Raw genomic sequence first — 23,647 nt, 5'->3', positions numbered from 1 at the left:
TTTACCTCATATAAATCAAATCGGTATAGTATATTTTTCTACAAAAACTCTTAAAATAGCAATCCAAATAAGAATTTTACATATACATAGTTCGTGTTCGTAAGATTAACTCTATACAAAAATCTGTTGAGTGCAAATTTGAGGAAAGTTTTTGAACTCAAATGCAAACAAGTTTAATTATTGAAACTATTCGGGTTCGATCGTACTAGGAAAAATTCACTTTTCATCCGTAAAATTTGAGTTAGAGACACATTTCGTCCCCAAACTTTTAAACGCACCACAATTAGTACATAAATTAATTATTTTTCATCACATTTAGTCCAAAAAAGTAAATTGTTTAATTTGGATGGAGAAAGTCACGTGTTTGGTACGTGACCGTTAAGCAAAACCAATTTTTCAGTCAAAATTAACGGTCACGTCAGTCTTCTCCATCCAAATTGAATATTTTACCGTTTTTAGATAAAATGTGACCCAAAATAATTAATTTATGTACTAAATATGATGCGTCTATAAATTTGGGGACGAAATGTGTCTCCAACCCAAAGTTCAAGGACGAAGATTTTTCCGGATCGTATTCTGGGGAGGTAATTAAATTCAGAAAAGGAAATTAAAAAAAAGGGAAAACTCTACTGGCAGCGGTAATCTTTACTCTCGAAGACTGGAACCTATTAAAACAGTGAACAGTCTTCGCTACTGTCATCGAACCATCTGTGAGAGAAGAAAAGTATGCCGGCGACTGCAACGATAATTGGAGCCCTGCTGGGATTGGGGACCCAGATGTACTCCAATGCCCTCCGCAAACTCCCTTACATGCGCCGTCAGTGTTCTTTCTTTGCTATATTCGTTTCTATTTCTATAACCTCAGCGAAATGAAATCAGAACCGAAATGGGGTGGTTCAAGATTGAATTTTTTTGTCTTTTCAATTGTGGGGTTTTTGATTAATGGGCTAATTCAATGATTTCGGCAGATCCGTGGGAACATTTGCTGGGGATGGGATTGGGAGTTGTGCTTGCTAATCAGATGGTGAAGTGGGACGCCAAAGCCCAAGAAGACCTCGATAAGCTCCTTGCTAAAGCTAAGGAAGCTAACGAGCGCCGTTACTTTGGTACTTCTTTTATTTTTCTCCTTTTTCCTTTTTCCTACTACGATTTTTGTTTTCATTTTTTTCCATTATCTTTTTGTTGGGTTTTGTAAAGTTTAAATCTTTGTATCTGTTTTTAGTGTTTTCGCCATCCATTTTGCATATTAGGCGACGTTTTCATTTCATTCAGCCATTTCCTGCTGCTCCTGGTTTTTTTTAATTATTATTTAAATAAATAAATAATAAATTTTATTTTATTTTTAAATAGATGTGTTTGGAGACGAGAAATTAGCAGTGTGGTGTTTTAGTTTGTTGTAAACCCCACGTAATGTGCGTGGCCTTCTGCTTATTGATCGATTTTTTGCCATGCATCAAACAAAAAATTGGAGTTGCTTAGGTAGCTGTTTCCATTTTGATGGCAACATAATAACAAAATGCAATAGACTAATTGGGAAGTGGCATATTCCAGATATTGTTAGTATGACTGCTTTCTTCACTACTTACTGATTGATGCATGAAAGAAAACATTCTTTTGGCGTTTTAAGAAGCGTAGGTTGGTCATGTGTACTTCTCCATATTCTTCTACATGGAGTTGATCTAGGGAAATGCTTGGTGGTGAATTTGTCAGGCTATTTGTTTGGAATCATTGATTTGTAGTTTTGGATGGTATATCTTGGCATGGTATCCAATTTAAAGCTTGATGTAGTGGTGCATTGGGATTGTTATGTTTGTTTCTGACACTGTTTTGATCAATTTGGGATAATGTTGGTTTGTCCACTTGGTTGTTGAGTTAAATCCTTGTTTCTGCGCAGCATCATTTTTTCAAGTCGACTTCTATTTACCTGTTTGTCTTGAGTATGTTGGATAGGATCCTCTTCCTGAAAATTCTAACATTCTACTGTTTCTTATCTAGTCTACCTAAAGGCCTTAGGACAGGAAGTACATTTTGGCTGCCTTTATGAGGTAGGGAAGCCTTATTAGCATTTTTTTTTCAGGATGAGATTTAAGTTTGCCTTGCCGCAGAAGACAAAATCCCAGATCAAGTTTGGAAAGTGGGAAAGTTGGTTCTGTGTTAGTTTAGTGTGGGAAATTCAAACCTCATGCATCTCTAGTACATAGAATGAATCAGAATATTGTCAAATGAAGCTTGATCTTTCTTTCCTTTGACTTAGATAATATGTTTGGGCTTGCCAATAATTATAGTACTCACTTTTGCATAGCTAAGCTTTGCTGTTGCTTTTAATGGCATTTGTTTTCTTAATTCTATGGGGCATAACCTTCTTCATCATGCTCCCTAGTTTACTACTTCAATTTGGCTGGGACTGGCATTTGTATGCATTATTCTCTAAGTGAGGAGATCCACATGTCATGTCCTGAATATTGCCACTAAACCTTTCTAATCATCAATATCTGAAGAATATTTGCCTTACTGTCGTCAAAGGACGCACAATTCTTTGACCTTTTCTGCCGGTCGACTTTCCTTAAAAAAAAAAGAAAAGTAAATCGAGAAAACATATAAAAGTAGAATTCTATTAGTAAAGACTGTTAAAAGTGAATTATTATGGCTCCCTGAGTTTTCTTGTCTTCCACTATATTTAACATTCCTTTAACTTTTCTTTTGGCTGCACTACAGTTTGTTGCCCTGATAACTAAAAAGAAGATGACCAAATACACATAATTATTAAATTGTCTAACAAAAGAGGAAAGTGAAGAGCTAGCTGTAAGTAACCAGATGACCAGAAAGTAAAACTAAAAATTATGCTCCCTGCATCCATGTTGCACTTGGAGATGAATACTTTGAAATATGAGCTAACAGCAATTAGTTCTCACTGAGCAGATCATTGTGATTATGGAGCATATTGTAATACCACCCCTCTGATATATGATGCTGGGCCTCCATATTTCAAGGCTTGTGAACTCTGGCAATCACCACTTCATTCACTTCACAGAAGCTTGCATTAATGTGTCAAAATTGAGAGGTTAATTAGGATGATTCTAACTTTGAGGGGAGAGGATTTTCTTGTATGAATTTGTCACAGATGCATATATTTAATGTTGTTATTGGTTTTACTTGAATTTTAAGCCAAGCATTCAGCTGTGCGTTATGCAGAAAGTATTCATTAATTTATTCACAAAAAAATTTATTAATTTTTTGTCACATCATTCAAGAAACTTTCATGCTTCTATCTTTTGAACTTTGTGCTTCTACAATAAATGTAGAATAACATCTTCTGCTATCTTGTGGAACAGAGGTAAATGCTAGATTGTAAATATTCAGTTACTATAGGAAAAAGTAACTGATTGCAATTGAACCTAAATCTGCAGATGATGATGAAGATTAGAGCTCATCAATTTGGAGAGCTCACGAGCTGTGGACAGCCGTATAATGCACTGTAGACATTCTTAGCTTGTTCTCTGTTTGTAATGGTCTTCTTCTTCTCCTTTTAGTTTATACTTGCAGCATTAATGCTTTTGAAATGCTGTCATATTCTGAATTTTCTTATGCAAGAGTTTCATCATCAATAATATACTGTAAAGTTCCCTGGCTGCAAATCCATTGAATGAGAAGGAACGACTCTTTTGTTATGATTGATTACTTAGGAATTGAATTTGTTATCTGCATGTAAAATATGATCATTTACTTTCTTTGTTCACTTCAAAAGCTATGAACGAAAACTCATTCAATTCCATGTTGACTCTTCGTTTTGTATTGTACTTTTGAGCTTTAGGTAGGTAGTGAAATCTGGTTGGAGGTCTAATTTTAGATACAGTAGTAGTTTTTTTTGGATCATAAATGAAGGAGCACTGCTGCTGAAATGGTGCATATAAAGTTGGTAATAAATGCTGCGCCCACTAACTACTGAACGTAGGTGGAGTTGGATCACACCTGCACCATATTCTCATCCCGAATTCATGTGCACAAGAGCATATTATATTCTGCAGTTATTCAGAGGTTCTCTTAGCTTTTTATGGAAGTGAGCAAATAGGTAATTTGATTGATTTGTGATGCATAAGGTTCAGTTTTTGATCCTTGGCTTATCCATGGTTGTTTGTTACGAGCTTGGTCTACAGAATACTGCCCTTTACCACGATCTTGGTTGTGTGGAAAGGAAAAAGGCAATACGCAGGAGGAAAAACCTTGTCTAATTTCTACCCTGTTTCTTGATAATGATGAGAGTGGAAGAGTTTCATCTTCACATCCTTCAGATTGTTTTGTTTGTCTTGCCATGTTAATTAAATGCACAAAAAGTGAATTGTACAAACGTGAAATAGAAACAATGGATTTTGAGTTCAATCTTGCTGAGTAATCAAAAGGCCAATTTTGCATACGCCAATTGTTCACATAATTAAATTTCTCTTCTTCTTGAAAAACCAATCACTATTTCAGGAGGCCTATGCATATGGATCAGGACTCATCTTCTCAGATTGAACCATCCTGTCGTTAAATATATGCAGCAATAGATCACAGGCTTGCCGTGATGTTGGTCTTTCAAAAGGTGCAGTTTTCGTACATTGCAGTGCAATTTCTAGCACCTGGAACGCACCATTTTCTTCATGGGGTAAGAGTGGCTTCATTGCCGGATCAATTAGCTCCTCGCAAGCAGATCCTTGCATTTCAATGCGGGATTCAACCCATCTTACCATGTCTATGTCCTCGCCAAAATTCCCATCAGTTGGCATTCTTCCACTCACTAGCTCCATGAGCACAATGCCCATGCTGTATACATCACTCTTCTCTGTTGCTTTCAAAGAATAAGCATACTCTGCAAACGGAGAAACATGTCGTTAGAACTTAGTTATTCTGTTTAACTGAATTCGCGACAACTAAAAGATCAACAGCGATACCTGGTGCAATATAGCCGTAAGAGCCTGCAAACCATAAGTTCGACTCAGTATCTACAGAATCATAGTTGCTCGTGAGAGCTTTTGCCAGTCCAAAATCGCCCAAATGTGCCTCCATATTTGAGTCTAGCAACACATTGCTAGACTTGATATCTCTGTGAATGATTCTAGGCACACAATCATGATGAAGATACTCCACTCCTTGGGCCAACCCCACTGCTATCCTCAGTCTCGCCTCCCAGTCAAGGCCTTTCTTCTTCTTGTGATTGCTTGGTTGCTTATGTAGCCAATCCCACGCACTTCCGTTCTCCATGAATTCATAGATCAGTAAATTTGAGTGCTCTCCTTTGTTGTTACAGTACCCCAACAACTTGACCAGATGCCTGTGTCTGATCCTACCAAGAGTCTTAATTTCTCTCGCAAAGCTTTTGTCCAGCATTGGATCATCCTTTCTTCGAATCTTCTTGACTGCCACTGTTTCTCCATTGAACAGCTGAGCTCTGTAGATAGTTCCTGATCCTCCAGACCCAATCATAAACTCTTCGCTGAGGTTGTTTGTGGCTTCCATTATGTCCTCCCATCTGATATCAAGTCTGGCAGCATGCTGCTGAAATAGTGGTCGCTTTTGAGCCTGGGAAGAACTCGACCAATAGGCACAGCTCCCTTCACTACTGGCCCCCCCTATGACTTCTCGCCTGCTTCTAAAGAACAGGGCAGCTCCAAATAACAGAAGAATAATTGCAACTACAGTAGATATTGCCGATATTACCACTACTGATGACTGACTTAGACCTGAATTCTTATTTTCCTGGAAGTCCTTGCAGCTCTGGAGAGGACTTCCACAAAGAAGTGAATTTCCAACAAATGCCGCAACTGGCCAGTGAGCAAACCGCTTGTCCAGTTTCCCTTGGAGATTGTTGTAAGAAAGGTTAAGCCTACCCAAGCTGATCATCTCACCAACTTTAGGAGGTACTTCTCCTGAAAGTTCATTGTGAGATAAATCAAGCGCTTCAAGTTTCGACAGTGGACCGATGGAGGATGGGATTAGACCAGTGAGGTTATTGTAACTTAAGTCGAGAATACTTTGGAGATTCTGCAAACTCCCAATCTCACTAGGAATTTCTCCACTTAAGCTGTTTCGGGCAAGATGAAGTTCGTAAAGCTTACTTAAGCCACCAATGGTTGAAGGCATAGGACCAGAAAGTTGGTTAGCATCAAGATTGAGGACGTTGAGAGAATTGAGTCCACCAATTTCGGGAGGAAGAGTGCCATTGAGTGAATTATCGTTAATAGAAAGCACTAGAAGTTTGGAGCAGTTAAATAATTCTTGAGGAAGAGGTCCATAAAAGCGATTAGAGGAGAGCTTCAGCTCACCCAATAGAGGCAAAGTTCCAAGCCAAGATGGAATTGGTCCAGAAAGAAGGTTATTATTGAGATCAAGATGTGTCAGTTTCTTGCACGATGAAAGCTGGAAAGGTATAGAACCAGTGAGTGAATTTCCTGAGATATCTAGAAGGGATAGTTCCCTGATAAATCCAAATGTCCAAGGGATTTTACCAGTCAATTGGTTGTTCCCTAATCTTAACCTTTCAAGAGCAGGTGAATAGCCTAATTGTGAAGGGATTTCTTGATCAAATGCATTGTCTGTAACATCAAAAGAAAGAAAGGAATGCGAACTACAGAGTGCAGCAATGCTACCATTCAATTTGTTACTTGACAAATTGACTCTTGTCAGATTTGAAATTTTGATCAGTTCATCAGGGATAGTACCTTCAAGCGAATTATTGTACAGCATGAACTCTTGCAGAGCTTGAAGGTTACCAAAAGTGGGAGGAATTCCACCAGAAAGCCGATTATCTGCCAAATCAAGGATTGTCAGTTCACGGCAATTTCCCAAACTGGCTGGAATCTCACCTGAGAGATCATTCTGTCTGAGATGAAGGAAATTCAGCTGCTTTAACATTCCAATTGTCATAGGCATCTGACCCGAGAATTGATTTCCGAAGAAATCAATCATTTGCAAGCTTGAGCAATTACCAATCTCTTCAGGAATCTCCCCAGATAATTGATTATCATAAAGATAAAGAATCTGAAGGTTTCCTAGCATTCCAATCTCTCTAGGCAAATTGCCCTTTAAATTGTTTTGGTACAATGCCAATGTCTGCAGGTTACTGAGGTTGGCAATAGAAGGAGAAATTGTACCAACCAAAGTATTGTTGTTGAGCAAGAGATCAGTCAATTCAGCCAACTCATAAAGCTCTAATGGGATTGAGCTATTTAGAGTATTATTAGATAAATCAAGTTGCTTCAATGACCTGCAGTCTTTCAATTCCACAGGAATCCCACCATAAAGTTGATTTTGGGCTAGCATCAAATGTTCCAAATTGGTGGTGTTAGTACATAATTCCTTTGGAATTAGACCAGAAAGATTGTTACTTGATAAAACCAAGTAATTGATTAGACCCATATTACCAAATTCAGCAGGGATTCCACCAGAGAGCTTATTGGCGGACAAGTCTAGAGTCTGAAGATTTTGCAAGTTTGCCAAGGACTTAGGAATTCCACCTTGAAGCTGATTACCAAGCAGATTCAAATATACCAATTGACTCATTTCACCAAGCTGGGCAGGAATTTCACCTGAAAGAGTATTATTGGCAAGGTTTAGTGTCTGGAGATTCTGAAGGCTACCCAATTCTGCTGGAATTGATCCATTCAAGTTATTAAGGGCGGCAGTGAATACAACAAGGTTAGAACAATTCCCAAGCTCAGCTGGAATAGGGCCATCCAGCTGATTGTCCTGCAAAATCAAGTACTGAAGCTGCCCAAGTTTACCTAACTCTGGAGGTATATGACCACTAAGACTGCATGAGGCCAGGCCAAGAATGATCAAATTATCAAGATTACCAAAAGAAGCAGGAATAGGCCCTGTGAGGCCATTGTCACCAATTTTGAGAATTTGGAGGTTGATGAGAATGCCAAGTTGAGAAGGAATGGGACCAGAAAGCTGGTTAGAGTAAAGAAGCAAAGATTCCAAAGAAGAAAGGTTTGAAAGAGTAGTTGGAATGGGGCCTGAGAGCTGATTAGAAGAAAGATCAAGTTGGAGCAGGTCATGCAAAAGGCCTAGGGAAGGTGATATTGTCCCACCAAGTGAAGAATCTGAAAGATTGAGACTCACCAGTTGCAGTGAGCCATCAGCTGGATTTCTTGCGCATGAGACACCTCTCCATGTACAGAAATTTGGGTTGTTTATGGACCAATCTTGCAGCACATTCTGGGGGTCTTGAAACGACTGTTTCACCTCCAAAAGAACTTGAAGAGTTGATGAAGAATTTGCACCCTGGCATGACACTGATCCACTTGAAAGAACGATGACTAGAACTACGACAAGAACTGATAAAACTTGTCTCAGAAATGCCATCTTTTTTTTGTTGTTGCAAAAGGGATAAGAAGAATTGTTGAGACAAGCTATGAAGATGAGCTAAGAAGAATGAAAGGGCAAGGGAGAGAGAGAAGAAAGAGGCTGAAATTTAGGACTAAAAAAGGTTTGACTAAGAGGAGGACTAGTGTTGTCAATCTCCTTCTGCTGCTTCTGATGATCCTGCATGGGTTCCATGAGTTTTTGCTGTTTGGTTGTAGGCATTCAAGGACAACTGTAAATCTTGGTCTGGGATGGTGAGAACTGAGAAGACGCGTGGGATTCTTAAGGCAGTGCATGCAGTTTTTGGCTATATATTTCTTGAAAAATGTAAAGGCTAATTGACTGATGTGGAGTTGGGGGTTTGGTATTTGTAGAACTTTATTGTTGAAGCCTTAAAATTGATGCCAAATAAAAGATAAGCAACAAAAGATAGAGCTACCACAGCCACCCTGCCATAACCATTAATGGCCACCGCTCTCCTATTCCATTCAGATGGAGAGAGAGAGAAAGACAAAGATAACAAGGAAAGGAAATTAATTGAATGGAATTGTGATTGGTAAGACAATGGTCAATGAAAAGAAGCCCCAGAAGGGACCAAAAAACCAATTTAAAAGTATAGAAAGTTCTTAATGGAACAAAGAAATAAAAGGTTTGTTCGACTAAATGCACAAAGAGTGTGTGTGAATGTGCGTGAAAATGTGGAGTATAAAAGCTTGCATGAGTGGAAGATACAGTGGTTGAAGTGAAGACTGAAAGTTGGTGGATTTGCCAGTTTTGGTGTATTAGCTCAAAACAACTATGAACATACATGAAAGTGATCCGTTGGATTTCCAATTTATCTGTTAGTTTGTGGTAGTTTTTTTCTTTTTTGAAAAAAATATGTACGAAGGAGGGAGGGGCTGAGGGAACATAAGATTATTGAGTCAACCACTTCAGGTCCCCACGTCATAGCTATAAAACAAACTTCCTACTCTCATTCTCTTTTCTGTGATTTTACGTTTGCAGATTTTGCTGTTTCTTAGACAAAGAGGAAACTTATTCTTTAACTTTGTGATTGGATTGAGTTAACCAAATCCTTGTGTCCTTTTGCAGCCTCTTTCTGATTGAATGGTTGCATTGAGGCTTAGACTTTTGCTTCCTAATCCAAAATCCAAGCCTTTCATCTCCAACGCTCCAAACATTTTTTTGAGCTCGCATTACACTTTTACTAGAACAAGAAATCCAACTACTTCAAGATTTCTTCTGTTTAGTATCTGATAACAATTTACATTTTACTTACGTTTCAAGTTACTAACTTTCTAGGTTGCCCTTTTGGTGGATTCAACTTGGTAGATTCTTGAACTTTAAGCTGCCCAATTGATTTTGCATTTTTTTTGCCTTCACACATCAAGAATAGAAATCAAAAGGGAAAAGATTACTAGTAATAGTCTTTACAAAATTTTTCTTGGGGAAAATATAGCATACTTTTTACCAGAGACCTATAAAAATAAATGAAGAACCTACAAAACCAACACCATCCTCTCTGTAGCTCTGTGAAGCTATACACAGAACTTTGCCTTAGTTGATATTTCCTACTTAATGCAACTCCTGATTTGCACACATGGGCCTAAACTGCCTTCATTGAAATGGTTTTTTTATCTGGTTATTCTGGAATTTATGATTTCTCAGTTTTTAAGTGCAAGTTCCTACTCTGAAAATTTGTGATGTTTGAGAAGATGTGGCCACAGTCATATATATATATATATATATAGATCAGGGATAAAACTATAGATCCACCATTGAGACCCCTGTATATATTTGGCAAAAAGTCAATCTAAAATGTCCAATGGAAAATTAAAAATTTTTAACGGAGTTAATCATGTGCAATGCATGTGCACTATTAAAAATGATCGTTTTGGTCCATTATTCAAAGTTGTGCTCAATTTTGTCATTTCAACAATACAAACCCCAATTTTTACAAAATAAAGTTACTATAGGAGTTTTGATGGGATATTTTAAAAAATGCTAATGGAGCCAGTTTTGTACACTATAAATCTACATTTGAAATAAAAAAAATGAAAAAAAACACACACACACACACATACTAATGGGTATGTGGTGATATGTAAGGGATACAATTGGATACGATCAATGATAATGTAGCAAAGTGGTCATTTTTAATTGTGCACCAGGGTGACACTGCTAAAAATTTTTAATATTTCATTAGAGGGTCTTGATTGGCTTTTTATAATATAGATAAAGGAGTTAAAATAGCCGCGGTGATAAATTAGAACTAAATTGACAAATACTCCAAACATAAGGGACCAAAATGGCTATTTTTCCTTCTGGACTCCTACTAGTTTTAAGATATTCGACTAATAGTGTGCCAGAATGGTGGTACATTTAGAACTATAGGGTCACAAATCACATTTTACTGGATTGAAAATACAAAGCCATTTTGAAAAACTCTTAAAAGTGGAAAGCTCATTTTGACAGGATTAGAGTACTGCCTGCACAATGCCAATGGTTATTTCCTACTTATATCTGTTTAACATCCCAAGTTGAAACCCTAAACCATACAACAGAATTGTGCATAAGAGTACAATTTGCGAAATGCATCATACCAGATTCAATCTTCATTATTGCCTAAATCATTAGGTAAGATTAATCTTGCAAATATAAATCATTAGGTAAGGTTAATCTTGCAAATATTCTGTGCTAGTACATAAATTTAAATTTATTTGTATTCATTGCCAAAAAAGAAAAGAAAAGAAAGATTAGCAAATGTATTTGCACTAGAAGACCTTGAAAGAGAAATTATGTGGTATTCAATGGGATGCATTTGGTTTGGTGCTGTAAAACACTCTTATTGATAATTCAGTCAGCATATATAATGCATCCTTATATATATATATATATATATATATATATATATATATATATATATATATATATATATATATTGTCCTTTTTTATTTCCTATTTCTTCACTATCAACTTCTAACATTTTCTCTTCATGAGAAGACAAAGATTATTAGTTAAACTAAAAAGGAATCCCTTAATATCTTATACAATCTTGTAAGCATTATACACTCGAATAAAAAAAATTATTGTTGAAATCACATCTGGCTGTGGATGGATCACGGACCTTCATCTCATTCAAACGTCCATTGTCATATAATACTATTATGAATTGCCCAAAGAGTCAAGCATATTTTGGCTGGCATCGTTTATGAATAGATTACACTTATTTTTTGTCCGTTATTTAGTACTAATACTAGTTTTTGTGAGTCAAATAATTTATTTGGTACACAAAAACCAAATCGTGTACGGCTGTTAAATTTCCATTAAACCTTCTAGATTTTGTAACAAATACAGAAGCTTTAGCTGAATTCTTAAAACCACATTATTTGCTCTTTCTGATCATGATCATCAAATAATTATACGAGACAAAGAAGATTAAGAGATGATATGTATATATACATTCCATGCAATGATGTGTAGTTGTGAATTGTGATAGCTGTTAAGTCCTCAATAATTTGCAACATAATTAAAGAAGATGCTTAGTCCAAATGAATGTGACAAAGATGATGAATATTAAACTCATCAAAGCGTCATTCCTTTGACAATGCTTAGTCCAAATTGGTACCATAAGATAAGACTGCAACAAGCAAATATTCTCCACGGCCTTAGTCAAAACCTCCTGTTACCTTCTCTTACGAAACCTGTGATGATAGTGAGATGTAGTTGTGTGAAGATTACCTCAGTAGTAACTTTGATTGATTGAACTGATTGAAATATGATAAACATGATGCTCTTGCAAAAGGAACTATAAGCAATAGTTACAATTGGGCTCTTCTACTCCTCTCTAGAACTTTTTTCTCCTCCTTTTCTCTAGAATTTTTTCAGTAAAAATCTCCTTCATCCCTCTCATGGGAGAAAGATCAAATTTGGTCTTTTCTATGGGAGGGATCCAAGCACTTTCTCTAGGTTTTAATTTATCTTATTTGAATAAATTCTTTCTTAAGGTTTCTTAGTGAGAGATTTTTCTCTCCTAATTAAGATGTTCTAGCGAGAGTTTTCCTCTCCTAAAATGTTCCGATGAGAGTTTTATTGAGTTTATTCACTCCTAAAATGTTCTAATGAGATTATCAATGTTATCTTTATTTGTATTAATTTCTTAAATTTGTTGTATCTATTGATTTCAGATCTATATATATCTGTGTCACGTTTATTTGATGTAATTTTTTTTACTATTAGTGCAGATTTATTGAATGAAATGATCTTTTCTATATATATATATATATATATATATATAGAGCAATAGTTACAAGTTAGTAGTAGCAAATTACTAGTATGGTACACTTTTTCAGATAAATTCAATTACCCGTAGCAGTTGGCACATTACCTAAAGTTCAAGGACTTAATAGCCTGTCTAGTCCTTTTCAACTGAGGGTTCTAATAAGTCTTTGGGAAAATGACCTATTTTATTTCTTATAGTTTGCAAAAATATTCTTTTCGTCCCTCACTTTTAAAACGAAACAAATTCATCCCTAACATTTAAAAAGTAAAACTATTATATCCCTGAACCTAATTTTCAATCTGAATCAAATCACCTATCAACCTGATTACAAATTTTGGAGGTATAATTGGTAGATCACTTGGTTAACTCAACTTGATATTCAATTGAAATTTAACGAACCACAAAAAATAAAAAATTATAACATAAAAAAGAATGATTAATCTTTCCTACATTGTCATTGTATACACTGACGGGTTTATGTACCTGCCACATCATTTCAATTTAAATTTAAACACCAAATTTTGTATTTGTGATATACATCTAGACTCGCAAGCGTATATACTAACGATGCATGAAAAGATTTATTCAAAATAGAAACCTTACTGTTCCAAAACAAAGAATGGCCTTTTATGTTATAATTTTTTATTTTTTTTGGTTTAATAAATGTCACGCGAATATGATGGAGTTGACTGAATGATCCATCAATTCTAACTCCGAAATTTATTACAGAATTATTGGATAGTTTGATTCAAGTTGAAAATTAGGTTCAGGGATGTAATAGTTTTAATTTTTAAATGTTAGGGACGAATTTGCTTCGTTTAAAAGTGAGGGACGAAAAGAATATTTTTGTGAAATGTGAGGGATCCCACAGGTCATTTTCCCCAAGTCTTTTGTCCAATGTCTTACTTGATCCGCCAACTTCCAATTACAAGCAGCACCTCATGACTTTTTTGTATACCAAAAATTCAGACAAAATTATTGGGAGAATTTTAAGTTTATTTGCTTTATAACCAAGGTAATAAAAATCACATCATATGACATAACTCTTTTTTTAACCTTTGTTTTTGTGGTTCCTATTTCTTGTGTTAAATTATGTAGCTAGCATCCCTCAAATACTTGAAAAGTTTGATTGATTTTTTTTCCCAAAAAATCAAGTGACATAAAAGAAGGGGGGGTTTCAAAATAAAATTTTGTCGTTGAACTAGCCTGAGTAGATGAGAACTGAGAAGAGGAGTCCAATGTGTCAAACAAACAAAGTCAGATTCTGAAAGGGAAGCTTACCAGCAGCAGAGCACCAGAATTGAGAAAAGAGGACATTGACCAGAATCGACTAGTCTAAATTGTGCATGGATGCGTGGAAATTTGCCAAGACAACTCGGTTTGTGAAACTTGAATGTCTGTTCGGCTTGCTAGTCTAGTCTCACGTGCTCCCAAGTTCATCAGAAATTTGACTTGTAAACTTTGCATATGCTGATATTCACAGAAGAAAGAAACATCTCATTCTTGCTCAGGCTATGGTCTATGTGCCATCACCATCTGTATAAATGTACAGTTCCCGCTTCCAATTTCAAGTTTTCAACTTCAACCACCCCCACCCCAACACACACACACACATACATACACACTGACACTGCTATTTGACAAAGCAAAAATCAAATTGAGTTTGTTCAGAAGATTAATTGGAAAAATTTTTTGAGTATGATACTATAGGACTCCTCTGATGTCATATTGGAACGGTTAGTCTTGGATGAATGATAGTTATGTAATAGTTAAAATTCAACTTTTATATACGTGTCGTGAATATAACGATCACTGTATATAAGAATTATTCATAATATTATAGCGTTTTTTTTATATAATATATATATATGGTATTAAAAGATATTTAAAAATTTGTTTTTGATGCAACTAAAAATAATATTTCTCCAAATCATGTACTGTTCAAGTTGATTATGCCCGTTTCTTGACAAAAGCCACACATAAAAAACTCTATCACACACACACACACACACAACCTGCTATTTGACAAAGCAGAAAACATTTGAGTTTGTTCGCCAAATTTTAAGCATAATATTATAGCACTTTGTTGATGTAATACATATGAGATAAACAAGTAATTAAAAATTTTTTTTTTATGATAACAGATTGCTGCAATAAGTTAAAGTTGACTATGCCCTTTTCTTGATTTCACATGCACATTGTAGAGACTTTTCTTGATTAATCTTAGTAAAGCAAAAAACTCTAATTTGATCCACGACATAACTATCACCAGCACAATATGGGCTTCCATCTTTGAACTCTTCACAATGGCAACCTACAATTAATTTATGGTTGCTGTAGAATTACTAGTAAAACGTGGGGAAGGATCTTTACATTACCAAAGATGTAATGTGAAACAGTGAAATCATCAATTAGAATTAGGTAGACGAAGAGAATATTTGAATATACGTGTAGAGGCATATGACTAGAGGCAAAGTTTCTGGCAATAGTAACTGGATCAGACTAATGAAGACTCCTTGCTATATGGGTAACTCTGTATGTATGACATGCTAGCTAACAACTTGACCTACTACCCACATATTTCAAGGTTGAAGTCTCAAGATTCAATTTTGGTCATCACCTAAAAAAAATATCTAATGATTTCAATTGACCTTTCAAATGATAAAAATTATTAGTTTTTTTCTTCTTTTAACTAGCTAGTTATCTAACTGCAATCGAGCAAAGTTGCAAAATCACATTGACTTTAGATCTTAATTATAGCTGTTAAGACGAAAATTATTCATTCAAGACATGATGTTTAAGGGGGTAAAACAATAATTAACTTTTGTTCATTTCAAGTAATACACTTTACCTATTTGAGGGCTTAGTAAAATCATCTCAAAGTCTTAATAGAAGGATCATAATTCCATGATGCTGCTATTTCATTAAAAAAAAAAAAAAAAATCATGGAGGTCTGTGTTCCCCTATCTTTGGACAGACCATTTTTTGCAAAAAAAAAAAAAAAAAAAAAATCAGAATAACGCTGTTTAGTAATTTTTTTTTGTTTTTTCACACACCTTTTTATTTTACATACAATATATTACAAAATGATCTACAATATTATTCCAATAAATTTTGGTTAAAATAATCTACTATCCGCATGCACTAATCTAGATATCTTTCTCTAGCATGCATGTCTTCTCTACCATATAGTAAAGTATATTCTGACCTTCAATTCCATCATCTTACTTGTCTGTCTTCTCCGATTTTCAACTATTCTTACAAGTGTTAGGAAGATTAAAAATTTTGGCTATTTCAATCACCAAGTAAATGGTATCGTTAGAAAAAAAGAAATCACTAAGAAACTCTTACTCAACATCAAGATCCTGTTTCACTTGGATATTTCAATCGATTTTGCCTAAAAAAAATCGATTTAAAATCATGACATATCTAAACTATAAATACAAATATGAAACTTTCTAAAATTAAGGAAATAAGCCATTATTTATTTCTGTATGTCATTTAGATTACAATTTTTCTTTTCAATATAAACAACTCATGGGCAAATAGAAAGAAGGATCCTTAAAGTTCTCTCCATTATCAGGTTCAGAATTTAAATCATATACTTAATAGTTCGAGAATGGAAAGGGTGTGGAAGGGTAAAAAGAATGGGAAATTTGTTTAAAACCCCTCACATTTTGTCAAATGTATTTTTTCATCCTTCACTTTTAAAATGTTAATTTTATATCCCTCATAAATTCAAATTAGCCAAATTTAGTTCTATCTTAAGTTTCTAACCATTTTTTAATTTGAAATCACCATATGACTCACATCTAGTCATTTTTTATGTACAAGGATCCCATTTTTTTAGTGGTAAAAATGAAGATGAATTGGATTAGATTTTCAACTTCTTTTTTTTTTTTTGAAAAAAGCTAATTGTGGTTCATGGAATCTAACTTTTTTTGGTCTTCAAAAAATGATTACGTATGGGTCACCTAATGGATTCAAGGTAAAAAGTGGTCGAAAACTTAGGTTGGAACTAAATTTTTACCATCTTGATTGCGTAAGAGGCGTAAAGTTTCTATTTTAAAAATGAAGGATGAAAAATTTCATTTGCCGAAATGCAATGGCCATTCTAAACGATTTGTCCTTAAAAGAAAAAGAAAAAGAAAAGCTCATGGGCGAATCAAGAGCTTTTCCTCAGAGTAAGTTTTATATTCCACATTGGACCAGATCAAGTTAACTTAATTGGAATCAGTTTTTGAGAAAATTAAAAAGAAAAAAAAAAACAAATTCAACATTATGTCGGTCCAATTTGAGCGTCAACTGTTCTTTTCAGATTGCCAAGCGGGCAAACCGCTCATGGGCCACAATAGTCATGGGTATAGGCTCTGTAGTCAGAGGGCTGGCTTAGGTACCCCAATATGCTATCGTTTGCCATGTGCTGCCATGATACTTTGATTCTTGAGTTCTTAATAACTAGTTTTTCAGCCCTGACGCCATGCGTCAGGTAGCTGAGACTCATTATTTTGCTATTATATTTGTGTGTTTTTTTCTTTGTTAAATATAGTAGTCATGTGTGTGACTGTGTGTTTTTTTCTAATTGCACAAATAAACATGATTTTGAAATCAGGTTATCTTACATTCTTAATATAGCATTAATCAGTAAGTAATGTCTAAAATTCGGCAGAACTAAAAGGCATGATTATTTAACATTCTTAATGTAGCATTAATCAGTGAGTGATGCCTAAAATTAGGTCGAACTAAGAGGCATATGGCTATACATGTAATGTGTAGCCTTGCTTAGTAGTCACATTACTTCTCTCAGACAAGCAATTTGATAATTTCCATTTTTTTTTGACAATTTTTGTTTGCTAGTACTTCACATTTAACAATCTTTTAGAAGAAAGAAATAAAGAAAGACAATTATAAAATGGGTTTGTCATTTACTTTTGTTTGCTAGACTTGAATGAGCATTCAAACGTATTTAAAAATATTTTCAAACAGATGTCAATTTGAATTAATCTTTTTTGTATATTCAGTGGTTTTTTTTTTTTACATTAATAGGTCTATATTCATGACACATAATTTTTATTCAACTCTAACCCACCATGACCTCGGTTTATATATACTACTATTTCTCCTACTCAGGATTTCATATTGGATCCTATTCTTTTTGTTGCAATTCAGATGATTGTTTGATTAGTAGATTAAAAGTGTTCAAGAATGGAAGGAGCAACAATGGTTTCTTTGGACAGGACATTATCTATTGAAAATGAGACTCGAACTCTCAATATTGAACAACTTTAACTTGCAAGGGTGAATATACATATTTTCTAGCTTATTTTTCTTTCTTTCTTCCCTTTTTTAGGCTATCTATCTCTTTGTTTTTTTTTTTTTGGACATTTTGATGATTTTGGTTTTGATAATTTGTATAGGAGGCAACACTTTATGCGGTGAGTACGAGGAGCATGGAAGAATCTCTTTGAATTTTCACTAAGATAATGGCTTAGATATATACAATATCTAATAATTTCTTGAGTTTAAAATTTTTCTTTTCTATTTTCTAGGTTCTTTGGATTTATAATTCTTACTTATTTGATGATTCTTTCTCTTACTTGGTTGATGATTTTTTTTTGTTAATCTGTATCATAAGCTGCAAAATTATAGGTTATTTTGTGTTCTTAAATCATGTGCTAAAATAGGTGAGTTTATCTTTTTCTTTTTATTTTTTAATAAAAATGGTATTCAAAATCAAGAGATAGTTGGAATTTTTAAATGGTGAATTCCAAATCAACTTGTGTTTAAGGATAGGTTAGAATAAAATGCTAAGAAATAACTGGTGGAACTATTCTACAAATGGAGTAATAAACTCGTGTTTAAGGTTAGAAAATATGTATTTATTTAATCATTTTTTCATGCTCAAAAGAAAAATGTTGGACCTACTGTAAAAGTTCAAAAACTATAATCCATGTCTTAAACTGCATTTTTTTATGAAGAAAGTTCATCCTTTTGAAAAAAAAAAAAAAAGAAGTTTACATGGGGATCATTTTATATATATTTTTTTTTATTTTTTTGCAAAATAGAAGGACCTCTAACCATTTTAACTCAAGAAACAATCGGGCAGCAGCTTGCAGCAAAGTGCAAAGACCAAAACACCAACAACTAAGTCAGCCGAAAGACCAAAATAGCCCTCAATTGCAAACTTGTTTCTGTCCAAGACCAAAACGTGGAGAACAGCGAATATCCGGCAAAACCACTGCCACCCATCAGCAAAAGAATGTCCAAGCCCAATTGAAGCATATTTAACATTTGAACATGCCTGGATTGCAGCCGAGAACCAGAACTCGTTCGGATGCTCTCCATGTTCGATCATATCAAAGAATGTAAAAATCGCTTCTAGTTCCATATTACTATGCGCAAAGCAGGAAATAATAGCGCTGCAAGAAACCAAGTCTCTCTTCTCACCCATAGTTTCAAATATGTTTTGAGCAGTTAGCCAATCGCCGTTCTTGGAGTAGAGGCTAATGAGGGAATTGAGCACAATGGAGTCGAGTTAGAGCTTTGAGTCGAGGATCTTAGAGTGAATAAGCTTCTCGAGATGGAAGTTTCGGGTCCGGATGCAGGATTTTAGGAGGACGGAGTAGGAAGTGAGGTCAGGGGTGAGGCCATTTTGGTCCATAAAATCCAGAGTGGAGATTGCTCTTTTGATGTTGCCGGCATCTGCATGGCGGATTAGGTTGTCCTTGAGAGTTTCAAACTTGGGTTTTGTCTTGCGGCGATGAGTTGGGGAGAGGCTCTGGTGAGAAGGGGGGGAACTGGATCTGCGTACGGGCGGTTGAAGAGGAAAGAGCTTGGCGGGAGAGGGAGAAGAGGCCCACGCGGACAGAAGCGAATTTCCAGCAAAACCGCTGCCACCCATCAACAAAATACCAAAAAGCCCCTCAAACTCACAAAAATAACGGCATAACCGGCCCATTTTTCACTGTTCACAAGCGGATTCTCGCTTTATATATGTAAGAGATATTTTCTCTTTTCCAAATGTTCTTCTTAAAAATTTCTCTTTTTCAAATTATTTCTACGTCTTCCTTAGAAGGTTTATATGATTTGAGTGCTTCACGTACAAGAAGCTTGCGCAATTTTTGAGTCTGCAGGCAACTGTGAAAGCAGCCAAGGAAATGTTATATACTAGTTTTGACAACCTCAAAAATGTCTTCAAATAGTAAGAGCTAAAATTTGGCAAAATTAAAAAGCCATTTCGTTCAAGAACATTTAACCTATATCCAATGAAATGAAATCAAACGTTATAATTGGTGGGATAGTCAAATTTTAATCCAAATGGCACCATCCATCATGATACTCAAAAACAAAATCGAAATAAGAGAAAAAAGTCAGCAACTTAATTTTGGTGGTTAAGGTTTTAATAATTACTTAATTTGCTCTTTCCTTTTGAAGAATATTGCATATGTCAACTAATCTTCTATTTTAGTTCTGCTTCTGCCATGTTGTTGTCAATCAATTGGATTAATCTTTCTTACATTGACAGTGTATGCACTGTCAGATGAATGACAACTATGCAAAATTTGAATTTGAAATTTAATTTTTACACACATATTATAAATCCAACGGTGATAATGTATACACTGTCAGTGTAGATAAGATTTACTCTAATCAATTTTCCTACAACAGTGCTGCCTTCAATCTATTTTTTTTTTTTTTACAATGGGTTTAATGTGCAACTAATAGAATGCCACTGACACTAAAGAAATGAGTAAATCTTTTATACACTATCATGGTTGGATGGATGACACATGAGCAAAACTTTAATTTCAAATTCAAATTTTTGTATATGTGTCATATATTTAACAATAATTGTGCATACACCGACAATGTATACAAGATTAATCATAAAGAAATATGTTTGTTTTGACTTTTGAACAAAGGTTCGTTTTATAATACTTAATTTGTGAGTCTCTTGCTATTGGAGAATGTCTCCTCACTTTTTATTTTTTATCTCATTTGGTGGGTTTTCTCTTAAGCATTGGACAATGATTAAAGCAGGTCATTTAGCATATATATGCTCAATTAACTACTACATGCTTGCACGTCATGTTTTCAAATGTGTGTCTCACGTATTTTTCTGAAATTCACTATAGTGCAAGTCACGTACTTCAACTAGAACCAATTAATTTAATCTTTACCACTTTGTGCTGCTGAAATCTCTCTCTCTCTCTCTCTCTCTCTATATATATATATATATATATATACCTATTGATCACTCACTAAAAACTCAACGAACCCGAAAATCAAATCAAGCAAAACACTCCTAGCTTGGCCAATTGTACAAAAGGAACAAAACCATGAAATTCTCCGTCTCTTTGTGCTTCTTGGTCTTCTTTTTTCTTGAAACTTCTGCATTTGATGATGATGCTTTGTCTTTCCTTCATTATTATAGAAGCTGCCCAGATGTTGAAAAAATAATCCACAATAAAGTCAAACAATGGGTTGCCAAAGATTACACACTTGCTCCTGCCCTCATGAGGTTGCACTTCCACGACTGTGCTGTTAGGGTAAGCATTATTTCCCTACAGAAATATCATTTACTACAACTTGAACTTATATATATATATATATATATATATATCTCATTTTCTAATAAATTTTGTCAATCTTTTAGCTGTCCCAAACAAATAATTGCACCTTATTTTCCTAGATATATATATATGTATGTATGTATACGTGTGTGCGGGTGACTCACTTATCTATTATTACTTCTTGCCTCATTTGGTCATAAATTAAATGTCAACATCTGGTTAACATAATGACATTCTAATTAAATTTCAACCTTTTAGGTCCAGTGATTAAATCACGAGTCGAATTTCATCTTTTTCATGAACGTATTGAATATTACGTAGTTAAGTTACGTAGATTAATGAATTTATTTCTTGATTATCGAATAGGGATGTGATGCCTCAGTTCTTTTGAACCATCAAGGAAGTGAAAGAAGGTCTAATGTGAGCAAGTCATTGAGAGGATTTGAAGTGATTGATGATATCAAAGCAGAGATTGAGAAGAAGTGCCCTAAGACCGTCTCCTGTGCTGACATTCTCACTGCTGCTGCTAGAGATGCAACAGTTTTAGCTGGAGGTCCATTCTGGCAGGTCCCATATGGGAGGAAAGATGGACGAGTTTCCATTGCCAAGGAAGCTGAAATGGTTCCCATGGGCCACGAAAGAGTCACCGATTTGATCGAATTTTACCAGTCCAAGGGTCTGAATATACTGGACTTGGTTGCCCTCTCAGGTATGCAAATCTTCTTTTTGATGATGAGGAAAAAGAAGCTAAAATGTGGTGCAGTCCTTTTTATTACAATAGGCCTGTTCTCATTTTGATTTTTGTAGAAATTGATTTTTGGAAAGCAAAAGCTTGAATTCAATATGCAGGTATCTTAGAGCTTCTGATTCTGGCCTTTTTTTTATGATTCGAAAGTAAAAAATTGAAAGAAAAAGTCGTTGAGAATATCATATCATATAACCAATTTTATAGAATGAAAAACTAAAAGCATGTCCAAGAAATCAGTTAAGAACATGCTCTATCGTTCGAACGGTAAAATGAGACTTCTCTATGTGTAGGAAGCAACCATTCAATCACTAGAATATAACTCTTCAACTCTTCAATGATAAGCGCCATTTTCTCATTGCATGCCATTTATTTTACAGGAGCTCATACAATTGGAAGAAGCACATGCGGATCCCTGCAGTTCAGATTGTTCAACTACATGGGAACTGGAAAGCCTGATCCAACCATCAACCCCAAGTATCTAAATTTCTTGAGGAGAAAATGCAGATGGGCATCGGAATACGTAGACCTTGATGCCACCACCCCTAAGACCTTTGATGTTCAGTACTTCAAGAATGTTCAGAATAAGATGGGGCTCCTAAAAACTGACCAAATCCTCTATTCTGATTCAAGGACAGCCCCTCTTGTGAATGCATTGGCTTCCCAAACTCATGTCTTTCACCATCAGTTTGCAGCATCCATGGTGAAACTTGGGAATATTCAAGACTATTTGAGTGCTGATGACGGTGAAATTAGAGTGAATTGCAACTATGTCAATGCTTAAGGAATTGAAAATACTGAAGATTAAGACTACATCCTCAGTGTTGGTGGCGGATTTATCTGTATTTTAAGACTGGAATTTTGTTTCTCATTCTTGTTTCATTTCTTCTTGTCTGGCTGTAGCGTTTCACTGGCCAGTATGACTTGAAATGGATTTAAGTTAGTTCGCTGTTGTTTCTGATATTTTTCATTTAAGAAAACAGAAATCTTTATACTTCACCATGCATCTGAATTTTGATTACCTTTGATGGCTTTCTAGTACATTTTTCGGCTTGCAAGATCTTGAAATGTTTTAAATATCAACAGAAGGTCTAGGAATAACTTACTATGCTGGCTTTGGGCTAAAATGTTTAAATATTTTCGGAATTTTTTTTGGGGGGGCTAAGATATTTCCAACTCCTCATCTAACAAGCAGTTGCAGTGGATGGATCAATTGTGATCAGAAAGTTTTATATAGTGTTTGGTTGCCTGGAAAAGGGAAGGAAAGTGAAGGAAAAGTGACTTCCTACAAGGTTTGAATGTTTATTTGAATGTTCATTAGAATACTTAGAATTTATAATTCAAATAACCAGCTTGTAGTTAGACATCTTATTCTTATTTTATTTAAAGGGTTAACAACATAAAAATCCCCTGTGGTTTCATATCATATATGTCGGTACCCCATGGTTTGAATTATTCTGAAAAATCGACGGAAATCGTCAAATGTAACGGGGTTAAGTGAAACGACGAAAATACCCTTTTAATATAAGCGAAAATTGCAGAAGTATCTTGTACTGGTATCGATACTAATGCTTCTCTCTCTAATGCTCAAGATTCTGATCGATTTGAAGGCGCAGGTGTTTCTGAATGTCTCCATGGCGAGGTTGATATTGGCAGTCATGAAACTTTTCAACCAAATGGGGATCAAACCAATAGAACAGCAGA

General features: G+C 35.0%; 3 protein-coding genes across 4 annotated transcripts; 2 read left to right on the top strand and 1 right to left on the bottom strand.

The window, feature by feature from the left end:
* The first annotated feature begins 622 nt into the window (after positions 1-622).
* LOC113709432 (uncharacterized) lies at positions 623-3,668 on the top strand. 2 transcript variants are annotated; one of them, XM_072066158.1, is made up of 3 exons: positions 623-817; positions 969-1,106; positions 1,996-3,481. In XM_072066158.1, the coding sequence occupies exons 1-3, from the start codon at positions 727-729 to the stop codon at positions 2,061-2,063; spliced, it is 297 nt and encodes a 98-aa protein (XP_071922259.1). In that variant the 5' UTR covers positions 623-726; the 3' UTR covers positions 2,064-3,481. The 2 variants fall into 2 exon arrangements, with proteins under 2 accessions (XP_071922259.1, XP_027087997.1); XM_027232196.2 differs by having other exon boundaries at positions 631-817; positions 3,408-3,668.
* Positions 3,669-4,352: 684 nt separating this feature from the next.
* On the bottom strand, positions 4,353-8,971 carry LOC113709321 (uncharacterized). The gene is made up of 2 exons (XM_027232069.2): positions 4,929-8,971; positions 4,353-4,846 (listed from the first exon to the last, which is right to left on the bottom strand). Exons 1-2 carry the CDS (start codon positions 8,341-8,343, stop codon positions 4,476-4,478), a joined length of 3,786 nt encoding a protein of 1,261 aa, XP_027087870.1. The 5' UTR covers positions 8,344-8,971; the 3' UTR covers positions 4,353-4,475.
* An 11,993-nt stretch (positions 8,972-20,964) lies between these two features.
* LOC113710697 (peroxidase 7-like) lies at positions 20,965-22,727 on the top strand. Its single transcript, XM_027233816.1, has 3 exons — positions 20,965-21,174; positions 21,565-21,907; positions 22,324-22,727. Exons 1-3 carry the CDS (start codon positions 20,965-20,967, stop codon positions 22,725-22,727), a joined length of 957 nt encoding a protein of 318 aa, XP_027089617.1.
* The last annotated feature ends 920 nt before the right edge of the window (positions 22,728-23,647 follow it).

This window comes from Coffea arabica, chromosome 9e (assembly GCF_036785885.1).
Source record: "Coffea arabica cultivar ET-39 chromosome 9e, Coffea Arabica ET-39 HiFi, whole genome shotgun sequence".
Classification (NCBI taxonomy): domain Eukaryota; kingdom Viridiplantae; phylum Streptophyta; class Magnoliopsida; order Gentianales; family Rubiaceae; genus Coffea; species Coffea arabica.
This window is presented reverse-complemented; position numbering and strand designations above follow the sequence as displayed.

What these genes read in the sequence shown, in the direction of transcription:
- LOC113709321 (XM_027232069.2), bottom strand. Translation starts at nt 8,343, where the DNA reads ATGGCATTTCTGAGACAAGTTTTATCAGTTCTTGTCGTAGTTCTAGTC. An exon ending in TTACGGCTATATTGCACCAG is followed by an intron (nt 4,847 to 4,928) that starts GTATCGCTGTTG and finishes CTCCGTTTGCAG; the next exon opens with AGTATGCTTATTCTTTGAAA.
- LOC113709432 (XM_072066158.1), top strand. Translation starts at nt 727, where the DNA reads ATGCCGGCGACTGCAACGATAATTGGAGCCCTGCTGGGATTGGGGACC. An exon ending in CAAACTCCCTTACATGCGCC is followed by an intron (nt 818 to 968) that starts GTCAGTGTTCTT and finishes TGATTTCGGCAG; the next exon opens with ATCCGTGGGAACATTTGCTG. An exon ending in TAACGAGCGCCGTTACTTTG is followed by an intron (nt 1,107 to 1,995) that starts GTACTTCTTTTA and finishes TTTCTTATCTAG; the next exon opens with TCTACCTAAAGGCCTTAGGA.
- LOC113710697 (XM_027233816.1), top strand. Translation starts at nt 20,965, where the DNA reads ATGAAATTCTCCGTCTCTTTGTGCTTCTTGGTCTTCTTTTTTCTTGAA. An exon ending in TCCACGACTGTGCTGTTAGG is followed by an intron (nt 21,175 to 21,564) that starts GTAAGCATTATT and finishes ATTATCGAATAG; the next exon opens with GGATGTGATGCCTCAGTTCT. An exon ending in GGACTTGGTTGCCCTCTCAG is followed by an intron (nt 21,908 to 22,323) that starts GTATGCAAATCT and finishes TTTATTTTACAG; the next exon opens with GAGCTCATACAATTGGAAGA.